Here is a 14,576-nt window from a genome sequence, read left to right on the forward strand (position 1 = left end):
ACCAGTAATCTACCGAGTAAATGGGTTTCCTGAGTTCTGTGAGCCACTCTAGCAAATTAATCAAACCCAGAGAGGGTGTCTTGGGAACCTCTGATTTGTAGTCAGTTGATCAGAAGCACAGGTAACAACCTGGACTTGTGACCGGCATCTGAAGTTGGGGGAGAGGGGGCGCTGAATCCGTAACTTGTGGAATCTGAGGCGATCTCTGGGTAGATAGTGTCAGAATGGAGTTAAATTGTGGGACACTCAGTCGGTGTCCAGAGAATTGCTCGGGGGGAGGTAAACTACCCATCCCCCCATTAGAATTGGGATCTGGACACTTTTAGTGGGCTTATCCTGAAGGGTAATAAAACCTTAAATTAGGGGCTTTGGGGCGGGAGGGGAGGGGGGAGGGGCTGCAATTTACAATGTTCCTCCCATGAAGATTTTCTTCTGTTGTTCTGCTGTTGCACTGGACTCTGGTCCTGGCTAGACTTAGGTCTGTGTTATTTAAAGTGGAACCGATTGACAGCATTGTTGCCACACCAGGCTTGTATGCCTGACGCACAGCAAGCCGTACGCTGAGATGCCGAGGTCTGCGGCAGAGAAAGTTTATTGACAAGGCAGCCAAGTGAGGAAACAGAAGAACAAACGTCCACCAAAGGCGAGAGACTTGAGATATTCATAGGACAAGTAAGCTGGGTGGTCTTAGATGTGGGGAAAGCAGATTGGCAGGGGGAGAAAGTGAGGGAATCAGTGTTCTTCGCAGGCACATCATGGAATACATGTTCAAAAATGGAAGGGCTTAGCCTAATATGAGGGCGGAGTTTTCAGCCCTCCAACATCAAAAGGTCATCCGTCAGACACCTGTGCCGGCCCAGTCTGGAAGCCGGCGGTCCCAACCAGTCTTGGCCAGCTTGAACTGGGCAGGCGCTGACTCCAGGTTTCTGGAAAACAACTAAAGCCCCCCATTACTTTAGTGCCCCAAACATCAGTGGTGTTATCTATAGCGGTGGTTAGGAAGTCTTGTGATGTTACCTTGGCTACATGAAGCTTGGAGGGTATGCAATTAAAGGGAAAAAAAAGAAAGCGGCTTAATCAGTAAAGGCGGGTTACAGGCAGAGGGTTTTTGAACAGGCTGTTCCCTTGTCTGCTGTTCTGTAACGGCACAGAACACTCAGTCCTGCACACTCAAGGATTTCTGTTAAGGCACCAGCTTCTGTGCCTGTGAGGCATGGTTTCAGGATGACTAGCAAGAGATCGGCCTCCTCGGGTAGCCATAGACCCAGCGCATCCCCCCGGCCCCCGCTGAACACGGTGACTCGCTGCTTGCTTTGTCCACGTGCATACCTGGACTGTGGACCCTTGGTGACCTTCACGTGAAATACCCGTGGATTATTTTGATGTATGATCCTTTGTCTTGAAAACGTATATGACGGCGCCCTCGACTTCTCACAGGTGGAACGGTTCTCAGAGCTTTCTGAGAATCTGCTTCCTGGGTGACGATCCTCAGTTTGGTGTGAATAAAATTTCCTTGTTTTCTTCTTGACTTGAAAGTTAATTGAATTTTTGTCAACAGTATGTATGAAAGTGTCTGTTTCTGCCGAGATAAGGGTAACGGAGAAAGTAAGATAAAGAGAATGAGATGAAGAAAAGCAAAGCCAGACCCCATTCACAATGCTTCAATGCATGTTTTCCCACATTCCTTACCTGCCCATTAAGGAGCATATATGGTTATTACTGATGCATAAGAAGTCTCCATTGTGAAGACCATGAGGTCTCTACCACGCACACATGTTCCTGTCTGTGATTGGTCCTTATTTTGTGTATGCTGTGCAGAGTTTTAAAACACGATATTACTTTATATCCATCTTTCCTTTCATGGTTTCTGGCTTTTGTATATGTAGTGCTTAGGAAGTTCACTCTAACAGATTTTCCTTTAACTTAATTTAATTTTTAAATGATGTGTTCATTTCCCAATATTTGTAGAATTGATTACCTTGTCTCCATGGTTTCAAAATGCCATCTTGGATGCAACGAGTTTTACTATTTACAGAATACTTCCTAAATTTCTTATGACTTGTATTTATACCTCTCTTCTTCTTTTTCTTTTTTTTTTCTTACCTGTCTAGATTTTTTTTTTTTTAGGAAAGAGTTTCAACATTTTGTACTGAAACCTCTTTGGGGTGACCTAAAGTCGTGTTGGAAATTGCTTTAAAAATAAATGTTCGGGGGAAGGCGGAAGATGGCGGAAGAGTAAGACGCGGAGATCACCTTCCTCCCCACAGATACACCAGAAATACAACTACACGTGGAACAACTCCTACAGAACACCTACTGAAGGCTGGCAGAAGACCTCAGACCTCCCAAAAGGCAAGAAACTCCCCACGTACCTGGGTAGGGCAAAAGAAAAAACAGAGACAAAAGAATAGGGACGGCACCTGCACCAGTGGGAGGGAGCTGTGAAGGAGGAAAAGTTTCCACACTCTAGGAAGCCCCTTCGCGGGCGGAGACTGCGGGAGGCGGAGGGGGGAGCTTCGAAGCTGCGGAGGAGTGCACAGCAACGGGTGCGGAGGGCAAAGCGGGGAGATTCCCGCACAGAGGATCGGTGCCGACCGGCACTCACCAGCCCGAGAGGCTTGTCTGCTCACCCGCCGGGGCGGGCGGGGCTGCGAGCTGAGGCCGGAGCGCAGGGAGAGGACTGGGGTTGGCGGCTTGAACATAGCCTGAAGGGGTTAGTGCACCACAGCTAGCCGGGAGGGAGTCCGGGGAAAAGCCTGCACCTGCAGAAGAGGCAGGAGACTTTTCCTTCCCTCTTTGTTTTCTGGGGCGTGAGGAGAGGGGTTTAAGAACGCTGCTTAAAGGAACTCCAGAGACGGGCGCGAGCCGCGGCTAAAAGCGCGAACCCCAGAGACGGGCGCGAGCCGCGGCTGAAAGCGCGGACCCCAGAGACGGGCGCGAGCCGCGGCTGAAAGCGCGGAATCCAGAGACGGGCGCGAGCCGCGGCTGAAAGCGCGGAATCCAGAGGCAGGCGCGAGCCGCGGCTGAAAGCGCGGAATCCAGAGACGGGCGCGAGCCGCGGCTGAAAGCGCGGAATCCAGAGACGGGCGCAAGCCGCGGCTAAAAGCGCGGACCCCAGAGGCGGGCGGGAGACGTTAAGGCTGCTGCTGCCGCCACCGAGGGGCCTGTGTGCGAGCACAGGTCACTCTCCACACCCCTCCTCCGCGGAGCCTGTGCAGCCCGCCACTGCCGGGTTCCCGGGATCCAGGGACAACATCCCCGGGAGAGCGCACAGCGCGCCTCAGGCTGGTGCAAAGTCACGCCGGCCTTTGCCACCGCAGGCCCGCCCCGCACTCTGTGCCCCTTCGTCCCCGCCGGCCTGAGTGCGCCAGAGCCCCCAATCAGCGGCTCTTTTAACCCCATCCTGTCTGAGCAAAAAACAGACGCCCTCCAGCGATCTACACGCAGTGGCAGGGCCAAATCCAAAGCTTAGCCCTGGGAGCTGTGAGAACAAAGAAGAGAAAGGGAAATCTCTCCCAGCAGCCTCAGAAGCAGCGGATTAAAGCTCCACAATCAACTTGATGTACCCTGCATCTGTGGAATACCTGAATAGACAACCAATCATCCCAAATTAAGGAAGTGGACTTTAGGAGCAAGATCTATGATTTTTCCCCCTTTCCTCTTTTTGTGAATGTGTATGTGTATGCTTCTGTGTGAGATCTTGTCTGTATAGTCTTGCTTCCACCATTTGTCCTAGGGTTCTATCCGTCCATGTTTTTTTTTAATTTTTTTTTCTTTCTTAATAATTAATTTTAATAACCTTATTACACTTTACCTTCGTTCTTTCTTTCTTTCTTTCCGTCCTTCCTTCCCTCCTTTAGACAACGAATCATCCCAAATTGAGGAGGTGGTCTCTGACAGCAAGATTTAGGATTTTTCCCCATTTACCTCTTTTAGTGAGGGTGTATGTGTATGCTTCTGTGTAAGATTTTGTCTGTATAGCTTTGCTTCCAACATTTGTCCTAAGGTTCTTTCCGTCCCCCCCTTTTTTTTTTCTAAATAAGAAGTTTTTAATTCAATAACTTTATTATACTTTATTTTATTTTTACTGTATCTTCTTTCTTTCTGTCTTTTTTCCTTCTTTCCCTCCTTCCTTCCTTCCTCCCTCCCTCCCTCCCTCCTTTCTTTCCTTCTTGCCTTCTTTCCTTCTTTCTTTCTTTCTTCCTTCCTTCCTACCCTCCTTTCCTTCTTTCTTTCCTCATACTTCTACTAATTCCCTCTACTTTTTCTCCCTTTTATCCTGAGCCTGTGGATGAAAAGCTTTTGGTGCTCCAGCCAGGAGGCAGGGCTCTGCCTCTGAGGTAGGACAGCCAACTTCAGGACACTGATCAACAAGAGACCTCCCAGCTCCACATAATATCAAACGGCGAAAATCTCCCAGAGACCTCCATCTTAACACCAGCACCCAGCTTCACTCAACGACCAGCAAGCCACAGTGCTGGAAAACCTATGCCAAACAACTAGCAAAACAGGAACACAACCCCACCCATTAGCAGAGAGGCTGCCTAAAATCATAATAAGGCCACAGACACCCCCAAACACACCACCAGACGTGAACCTGCCTACTAGAGAGACAAGATCCAGCCTCATCCACCACAACACAGGCACTAGCCCCCTCCACCAAGAAGCCTACACAACCCACTGAACCAACCTTAGCCACTGGAGACAGACATCAAAAACAGGAGGAACTACAAACCTGCAGCCTGCAAAAACGAGACCCCAAACACAGTAAGATAAGCAAAATGAGAAGACAGAAAAACACACAGCAGATGAAGGAGCAAGATAAAAACCCACCAGACCTAACAAATGAAGAGGAAATAGGCAGTCTACCTGAAAGAGAATTCAGAATAATGATAGTAAGGTTGATCCGAAATCTTGGAGATAGAATGGACAATAGATTGGACAAAATGCAAGAATCAGTTAACAAGGACCTAGAAGAACTAAAGATGAAACAAGCAACGATGAACAACACAATAAATGAAATTAAGAGTACTCTAGATGGGATCAATAGCAGAATAACTGAGGCAGAAGAACGGATAAGTGACCTGGAAGATAAAATAGTGGAAATAACTACTGCAGAGCAGAATAAAGAAAAAAGAATGAAAAGAACTGAGGACAGTCTCAGAGACCTCTGGGACAACATTAAACGCACCAACATTCGAATTATAGGGGTTCCAGAAGAAGAAGAGAAAAAGAAAGGGACTGAGAAAATATTTGAAGAGATTATAGTTGAAAACTTCCCTAATATGGGAAAGGAAATAGTTAATCAAGTCCAGGAAGCACAGAGAGTCCCATACAAGATAAATACAAGGAGAAATACGCCAAGACACATATTAATCAAACTGTCAAAAATTAAATACAAAGAAAGCATATTAAAAGCAGCAAGGGAAAAACAACAAATAACACATAAGGGAATCCCCATAAGGTTAACAGCTGATCTCTCAACAGAAACCCTACAAGCCAGAAGGGAGTGGCAGGACATACTGAAAGTGATGAAGGAGAAAAACATGCAGCCAAGACTACTCTACCCAGCAAGGATCTCATTCAGATTTGATGGAGAAATTAAAACCTTTACAGACAAGCAAAAGCTGAGAGAGTTCAGCACCACCAAACCAGCTTTACAACAAATGCTAAAGGATCTTCTCTAGGCAAGAAACACAAGAGAAGGAAAAGACCTATAATAACGAACCCAAAACAATTTAGAAAATGGGAATAGGAACATACATATCGATAATTACCTTAAATGTAAATGGACTAAATGCTCCCACCAAAAGACACAGATTAGCTGAATGGATACAAAAACAAGACCCTTATATATGCTGTCTACAAGAGACCCACTTCAGACCTAGAGACACATACAGACTGAAAGTAAGGGGATGGAAAAAGATATTCCATGCAAATGGAAGCCAAAAGAAAGCTGGAGTAGCAATTCTCATATCAGACAAAATAGACTTTAAAATAAGGACTATTAAAAAAGACAAAGAAGGACACTACATAATGATCAAGGGATCGATCCAAGAAGAAGATATAACAATTGTAAATATTTATGCACCCAACATAGGAGCACCTCAATACATAAGGCAAATACTAACAGCCATAAAAGGGGAAATCGACAGTAACACATTCATAGTAGGGGACTTAAACACCCCACTTTCACCCATGGACAGATCATCCAAAATGAAAATAAATAAGGAAACACAAGCTTTAAATGATACATTAAACAAGATGGACTTAATTGATATTTATAGGACACTCCATCCAAAAACAACAGAATACACATTTTTCTCAAGTGCTCATGGAACATTCTCCAGGATAGATCATATCTTAGGTCACAAATCAAGCCTTGGTAAATTTAAGAAAATTGAAATTGTATCAAGTATCTTTTCTGACCACAACGCCATGAGACTAGATATCAATTACAGGAAAAGATCTGTAAAAAATACAAACACATGGAGGCTAAACAATACACTACTTAATAATGAAGAGATCACTGAAGAAATCAAAGAGGAAATCAAAAAATACCTAGAAACAAATGACAATGGAGACACAACGACCCAAAACGTGTGGGATGCAGCAAAAGCAGTTCTAAGGGGGAAGTTTATAGCAATACAAGCCCACCTTAAGAAGCAGGAAACATCTCGAATAAACAACCTAACCTTGCACCTCAAGCAATTAGAGAAAGAAGAACAAAAAAACCCCAAAGCTAGCAGAAGGAAAGAAATCATAAAAATCAGATCAGAAATAAATGAAAAAGAAATGAAGGAAACAATAGCAAAGATCAATAAAACTAAAAGCTGGTTCTTTGAGAAGATAAACAAAATAGATAAACCACTAGCCAGACTCATCAAGAAAAAAAGGGAGAAGACTCAAATCAATAGAATTAGAAATGAAAAAGGAGAGGTAACAACTGACACTGCAGAGATAAAAGAGATCATGAGAGATTACTACAAACAACTCTATGCCAATAAAATGGACAATCTGGAAGAAATGGACAAATTCTTAGAAATGCACAACCTGCCAAGACTGAATCAGGAAGAAATAGAAAATATGAACAGACCAATCACAAGCACTGAAATTGAAACTGTGATTAAAAATCTTCCAACAAAGAAAAGCCCAGGACCAGATGGCTTCACAGGCGAATTCTATCAAACATTTAGAGAAGAGCTAACACCTATCCTTCTCAAACTCTTCCAAAATATAGCAGAGGGAGGACCACTCCCTAACTCCTTCTACGAGGCCACCATCACCTTGATACCAAAACCAGACAAGGATGTCACAAAGAAAGAAAACTACAGGCCAATATCACTGATGAACATAGATGCAAAAATCCTCAACAAAATACTAGCAAACAGAATCCAACAACACATTAAAAGGATCATACACCATGATCAAGTGGGGTTTATTCCAGGAATGCAAGGATTCTTCAATATACGCAAATCTATCAATGTGATAAACCATATTAACAAATTGAAGGAGAAAAACCATATGATCATCTCAATAGATGCAGAGAAAGCTTTTGACAAAATTCAACACCCATTTATGATAAAAACCCTGCAGAAAGTAGGCATAGAGGGAACTTTCCTCAACATAATAAAGGCCATATATGACAAGCCCACAGCAAACATCATCCTCAATGGTGAAAAACTGAAAGCATTTCCACTAAGATCAGGAACAAGACAAGGTTGCCCACTCTCACCACTATTATTCAACATTGTTTTGGAAGTTTTAGCCACAGCAATCAGAGAAGAAAAGGAAATAAAAGGAATCCAAATTGGAAAAGAAGAAGTAAAGCTGTCACTGTTTGCAGATGACATGATCCTATACATAGAGAACCCTAAAGATGCTACCAGAAAACTACTAGAGCTAATCAATGAATTTGGTAAAGTGGCAGGATACAAAATTAATGCACAGAAATCTCTGGCATTCCTATATACTAATGATGAAAAATCTGAAAGTGAAATCAAGAAAACACTCCCATTTACCATTGCAACAAAAAGAATAAAATATCTAGGAATAAACCTACCTAAGGAGACAAAAGACCTGTATGCAGAAAATTATAAGACACTGATGAAAGAAATTAAAGATGATATAAATCGATGGAGAGATATACCATGTTCTTGGATTGGAAGAATCAACATTGTGAAAATGACTCTACTACCCAAAGCAATTTATAGATTCAATGCAATCCCTATCAAACTACCACTGGCATTTTTCACAGAACTAGAACAAAAAATTTCACAATTTGTATGGAAACACAAAAGACCCCGAATAGCCAAAACAATCTTGAGAACGAAAGAAGGAACTGGAGGAATCAGGCTTCCTGACTTCAGACTATACTACAAAGCTACAGTCATCAAGACGGTATGGTACTGGCACAAAAACAGAAAGATAGATCAATGGAACAGGATAGAAAGCCCAGAGATAAACCCATGCACATATGGACACCTTATCTTTGATAAAGGTGGCAGTAATGTACAATGGAGAAAGGACAGCCTCTTCAATAAGTGGTGCTGGGAAAACTGGACAGGTACATGTAAAAGTATGAGATTAGATCACTCCCTAACACCATACACAAAAATAAGCTCAAAATGGATTAAAGACCTAAATGTAAGGCCAGAAACTATCAAACTCTTAGAGGAAAACATAGGCAGAACACTCTATGACATAAATCAAAGCAAGATCCTTTCTGACCCACCTCCTAGAGTAATGGAAATAAAAACAAAAATAAACAAATGGGACCTAATGAAACTTCAAAGCTTTTGCACAGCAAAGGAAACCATAAACAAGACCAAAAGACAACCCTCAGAATGGGAGAAAATATTTGCAAATGAAGCAACCGACAAAGGATTAATCTCCAAAATTTACAAGCAGCTCATGCAGCTCAATAACAAGAAAACAAACAACCCAATCCAAAAATGGGCAGAAGACCTAAATAGACATTTCTCCAAAGAAGATATACAGACTGCCAACAAACACATGAAAGAATGCTCAACATCATTAATCATTAGAGAAATGCAAATCAAAACTACAATGAGATATCATCTCACACCAGTCAGAATGGCCATCATCAAAAAATCTAGAAACAATAAATGCTGGAGAGGGTGTGGAGAAAAGGGAACACTCTTGCACTGCTGGTGGGAATGTGAATTGGTTCAGCCACTGTGGAGAACAGTATGGAGGTTCCTTAAAAAACTACAAATAGAACTACCATATGACCCAGCAATCCCACTACTGGGCATATACCCTGAGAAAACCAAAATTCAAAAAGAGTCATGTACCAAAATGTTCATTGCAGCTCTATTTACAATAGCCCGGAGATGGAAACAACCTAAGTGCCCGTCATCGGATGAATGGATAAAGAAGATGTGGCACATATATACAATGGAATATTACTCAGCCATAAAAAGAAACGAAATTGAGCTATTTGTAATGAGGTGGATAGACCTAGAGTCTGTCATACAGAGTGAAGTAAGTCAGAAAGAAAAAGACAAATACCGTATGCTAACACATATATATGGAATTTAAGAAAAAAATGTCATGAAGAACCTAGGGGTAAAGCAGGAATAAAGACGCAGACCTCTTAGAGAACGGACTTGAGGTTATGGGGAGGGGGAAGGGTGAGCTGTGACAGGGCGAGAGAGAGTCATGGGCATATACATAGTAACAAACGCAGTAAGGTAGATAGCTAGTGGGAAGCAGCCGCATGGCACAGGGATATTGGCTCGGTGCTTTGTGACAGCCTGGAGGGGTGGGATGGGGAGGGTGGGAGGGAGGGAGACGCAACAGGGAAGACATATGGGAACATATGTTTATGTATGACTGATTCACTTTGTTATAAAGCAGAAACTAACACACCATTGTGAAGCAATTGTACCCCAATAAAGATGTTAAAAAAAAAAAAATAAAAAAAAATAAATGTTCATGGGGCTTCCCTGGTGGCGCAGTGGTTGAGAGTCCGCCTGCCGATGCAGGGGTCATGGGTTCGTGCCCCGGTCACGGGAAGATCCCACATGCCTCGGAGCGCCTGGGCCCGTGAGCCATGGCCGCTGAGCCTGCGCGTCCGGAGCCTCTGCTCCGCAACGGGACAGGCCACAACAGTGAGAGGCCCGCGTGCCGCAAAAAAAAAAAAAAATGTGTTGAATGAATGGATGAGTGGAAAGGTAAGTTTGAGAGTCACCGGGCCTACTGTTGGTGTTTAAATCCACGACACAGAATGAGATCCCTCAGGAGGAAGAAAAGATATACAAGCGAAAAGGAGCAGTGGGGAGCCTGGGAGCACCATGGTGATGAGACAGGCAAGGAGGCGGAGCCGCGGAGGACGAGACGAGTGGCAGTAAAGGACGGGGAGAGCAGAGGGCATGGACTTGGGTGGGAGCGCTTCGAAATGGAACAAAGCATTGACTGTCTAGTGCCGCTCTCCGAGATTTGGCTGCTGGCTCTAGCAAGGCAAGGTCAGCGGCAACTCTGGAGAAATGGGTTGAGGCAATAATGGGAGAACGTGGAGATGGTAGAGACAGCTTCTGCCCTGAAAGAAAGAAAAGACATGGGCTGGAAGCTGGAGGCGTGACTAGGGGCCAAGGGAGATGTTTTTGCTTTTGATTTGAGGATGGGGGTTGTTAGAGCCTGCAGTCTGCCCCGGAGGGTGATCCAGTAGATGTCATTTATGGACGGTGCAGGAGAAAAACGAAACGAAGGCAGGAATGAGGTCCTTGCAGAGGCAAGAAGAAATGGGGTCCACGACCAGGTGGACAGGAGTCCAGGGTCCACGGGTGCCTCAGGACATCTGACCCCAGGCCCAGGGCAGGGAGGCCAACCCAGGTCCCACCCACGGAGGACGTGAAGCTACTCCTTCAAGGCCAAGGGGAGACACTGACGCTGCTGAGAACCTTCCACGCATTCGCTTTAGCCCTCTTCTGGCCCCGTGGGTGCTACCATCGTCATTTTCATACAAGTGGCTTAGAGAGGTGAAATCATCTGCTCCGAGTCACAGAGCTCATGGAAGGCAGAGTGGATTTGAACTCAGTTCTGCCTGGCTTCCGACCTTAGGGCTCTGCTGCTTCTAGCCCCAGATCGCTGGGGTCACGATTAGCTCAGGGCTTGGGCATGGCTGAGGCTACAGTGGGGATACCCTCAATGGCTGCGCTGAAGGCGTCCTGAGACGTGGGGACTCGAGGACATTTCTGTGAATGAGGACAGTTTTGATGGGAAATAGGAACACAGTTCAGAGAGCATGGATGTTTTAAAACCCCATCCCAGGTTTAAGGAGCCTCTCCTCATTCTGTGGATGGAGAGGAGTTCTGAGACCTCAGGGGCTGGGAGGACAAATGCCTCATCATCACCTCTCCTAAAGCTGCCTGGAAAAGTGGCAGGGTCCTTCTGCTCATCTGTGTCACTTTCTACTCCCTAGGGTCACAGATGTGTTTGTGCCCCGGGTGTTCATTACCGGAAACCTCGACCTGAAGAAGACTCTTTCCTACCTGGGCATCACCAGAATCTTTGAGGAACACGGTGATCTCACCAGAATCTCCCGTCATCGAAGCCTGAAAGTGGGTGAGGTAAGCCTGCCTGGCCCAACGCTGCCCCCTCCAGCACAGGGAGTCTTCATACAGCCCCAGGCCAGAGCCACCGTCACAGCAGCTGTACCAGCCAAGAGTTCACCCACCAGTCAGGCAGGGCTCGAATCCAGCTCCGCCTCTAACCAGCCGTATTGGTCTTGAGCAGATCACATAACCTCCCAAGCCTCGTGTTTCTAGTCTTTAAAATCTGAACCATCAATCTCCTGGTCCTACTTTGGAAGTTGATTCAATGCAGCAAACAATGGATGGAGGCTTGGAACATTCGTCAGGCCTAGAACTGACCCAGGCTTGTGAGGATTGAGTCGTAAACATGTTCTACGTAATGTAGAGATAAGCAAGCAAAGGACTCCATGGTCTCCAGCAAGGCTGAGCACCTGCCCATTGGCAGCAGTCAGAGAGGACCACTCGGCGTAGGGTGCCCAGATTTGGCAGATAAAACACAGGACACCAGTGAAATTCAAATTTCAGATAAGCGATGAATGACTTTTTTTCGTATAAATATATCCTGAATATTGCATGGAATATACTTGTGCTAAAAATTTCATCGTTTATCTGAAATTCAAATTTAACTGGACATCCTGTATTTTACCTGGGAACCCTACTTTTAGGCTTAAAGGGCACTGAGAAAGGGGAAGATTTCAGCAAGCAGAGAAGGGTGCGGGCAAGATCTACCTGTAGGGGGAGCAGCATGGCCTAAGGATAGGAAGTGGGAAGGCGTGGAGCCCAAGTGGCTGGGGATTGGCTGGGGCTAAATTCAAGCCAATCTAGGAAGGATCTGAGTTGCCAAGATGAGCTGACAGTAGGTGGATCACTCAGCTGTATTTTCTAGCTTGCAACAGGAAGAAAGACAGTTAATAGAACTTTATTGCTTTTAAAAGTTTTCCTGCTGCAGACTTTGCATAAACATTCCATACCACCTGCCCCTTTCCTATAGGCCTTTATTGAGTTCAATGGCCCTTTTCTTTTCCGCAGTCAGATGTGCTGGTAGCTGCGATTCTATACGTAAACATCAGCTCTTGGCTTGCCAGTAAAATTGTTAGCATTTTGTAGAATGGAATGAAATGTATCAGTATTTCACAGAAGCCCATCAATTTCCCAGTGTCAATTACTTAGTGACAGATGTTGATGCCTTTCAGGTGGATCTGGGGTCTGAGTCATCAGTCCCTGGAATCTGACTCCTTCTTAACGTTCCACCAGGAGGATGAAAGGAGTGTGAAGCGGGCTGGAGGCTTTGGGCCAGGGATGCCACCATCTCCCTTCCATCTAGCTAAAGTTCAGGATAGCCTTTCTGCCATTATTACCATTGGTGCTGCCCTGTAAGTCATGGGAAACATAGCAAACCCCACTCTGTCCCCCTCCCTGTAGCTGATGCTCCCCCTGCATCATTTCTTTCCTTCATGCTGCATCTACTGTTGAGCATCCTTCAGTGATGACAGCAGAAAAGCCAGGAGCCCTGGGGCAGCTGGCACCAGCCAAGTTACTGCTGTGCTGGGTGACTCTGGCAGAGGCCTCTCCCTCTCTGGGCCTCTTGCTGGCCTTTGCCCATCCAGGACCTCCAAGTGGCTTCACAAGCACTGACTTCGCTCCTGTTTCCCTCAGGCGGTGCACAAGGCTACCCTGAAGATGGATGAGAAGGGCACAGAGGGGGCCGCGGGCTCCGGAGCACAGACACTGCCCATGGAGACACCTTTTAAGGTCAAGATAAACAAACACTTTCTGCTGATGATTAGGGAGAATGGAATGAATAACCTGCTCTTCCTTGGAAAGATTGTTAATCCTTCTGGGAGATAAGGGGGAAATCTGACTTGCTACAGACCTCAACTATGTTCTGGGGTTGAATGCGTTTTGTCTCCCTGGGATTGAGACCACAGGGACTTTCTCACCTAATCTCACACTGTCGTGTGCTCCCCAAACCACTGTCCAAACAGGTCGCACCACTGACTTGTGGCCATCAGTTTTCTCCCCATTCAAATGTCAGGATTAGATGCTCCACCCACAACCACTTGACAGTGATCTTCTCCCCCTCTGGCCGGCGGAGGGGTTTTGTGATTTAATAAACAACACCCCCAAGGTCTGCTGACTGTTGGTGGACAATATGGGGAAGCTGTGAGCCACGATGAGTACCTGGGGTTCAGAATGAGTGAGACCCGGGTTCTAATCTTAGAAACAAAGTGTCTTTGGGAAAGCCATACCCTCTCTGTGCCCCTGTTTCCCTACAGAAATAGACAATGATTGAGGACAAATGATAATCCCCTCTAGGGCTCTGAGGAAACTAGCACACTGCTTCAGAGAGGTTAATTCCCCTTTGAGAGCCCTTGGCTTTGAGTGTTTGGCACGTGAGCTACACAGATATCTCCCCAACAGGGTCCACATGGGAGCTCTGGACTCAGCCCAGCAAAACAGGAGTGGGGCTGGTCCAGCGTTAGAGTACATGCAACCTAGAGTAGCCGCAGTCAGGACTCAATGCCAGGTTTGTCTGACTCCATAGCCACTATTTCGGCCCAAAACGAAGAGCCCTGGGGCTTGAACCTGTCAGCAAGCTCAGCTGAAGAGTGAATGGGGTCCATGCACCGCCCCTGGAAAGCATGCCCCTGCAGGGTCTGCATATGACCACCAGGCGGCACTAGTGTTCACAGGGCTAAGAATATGAGTATGAGGTTTCTTTAAGCACTTGATTCCGTTGTTTCCTGCTGTGAATTCCCAAAGCCAGCGCTGAAGGTGTTTTGGGAGGAGGGGATCCTCACTGGCCTGACCCTAAGGAGCCTGAGCTGGAAGCAGTTGCCAACCCCTAGCATTCACAGCTCACAGTGCCTTTTGTGTTCTGGTCTCAGCTACCCCTCCGGCAGTCAGGATGGACACTCATAGGCCAGATGTGGAAAGTGAGGCTCAGGGAGGTGAAGTGACTTCCCTTTGTCCTAGTGGCTAGGCGCAGGCAGCAAACAGCTGTGTCATCTGGTTTGG

The 14,576-nt window shown here is 45.8% G+C and overlaps 1 protein-coding gene across 1 annotated transcript in view; it reads left to right on the forward strand.

Annotated features, from left to right (window-relative positions):
- LOC101333068 (serpin A3-8-like) overlaps positions 1–13,879 on the forward strand; it is a 147,836-nt gene extending 133,957 nt beyond the window's left edge. Inside the window, 2 exon segments of the mRNA XM_073798913.1 lie at positions 11,447–11,594; positions 13,215–13,879. Coding sequence (XP_073655014.1) covers positions 11,447–11,594; positions 13,215–13,406 — 340 coding nt within the window. The 3' untranslated portion in view covers positions 13,407–13,879.
- Positions 13,880–14,576: the final 697 nt, after the last annotated feature.

The sequence above is a fragment of the Tursiops truncatus genome, chromosome 2, assembly GCF_011762595.2.
Source record: "Tursiops truncatus isolate mTurTru1 chromosome 2, mTurTru1.mat.Y, whole genome shotgun sequence".
NCBI classification, from domain to species: Eukaryota; Metazoa; Chordata; class Mammalia; order Artiodactyla; family Delphinidae; genus Tursiops; species Tursiops truncatus.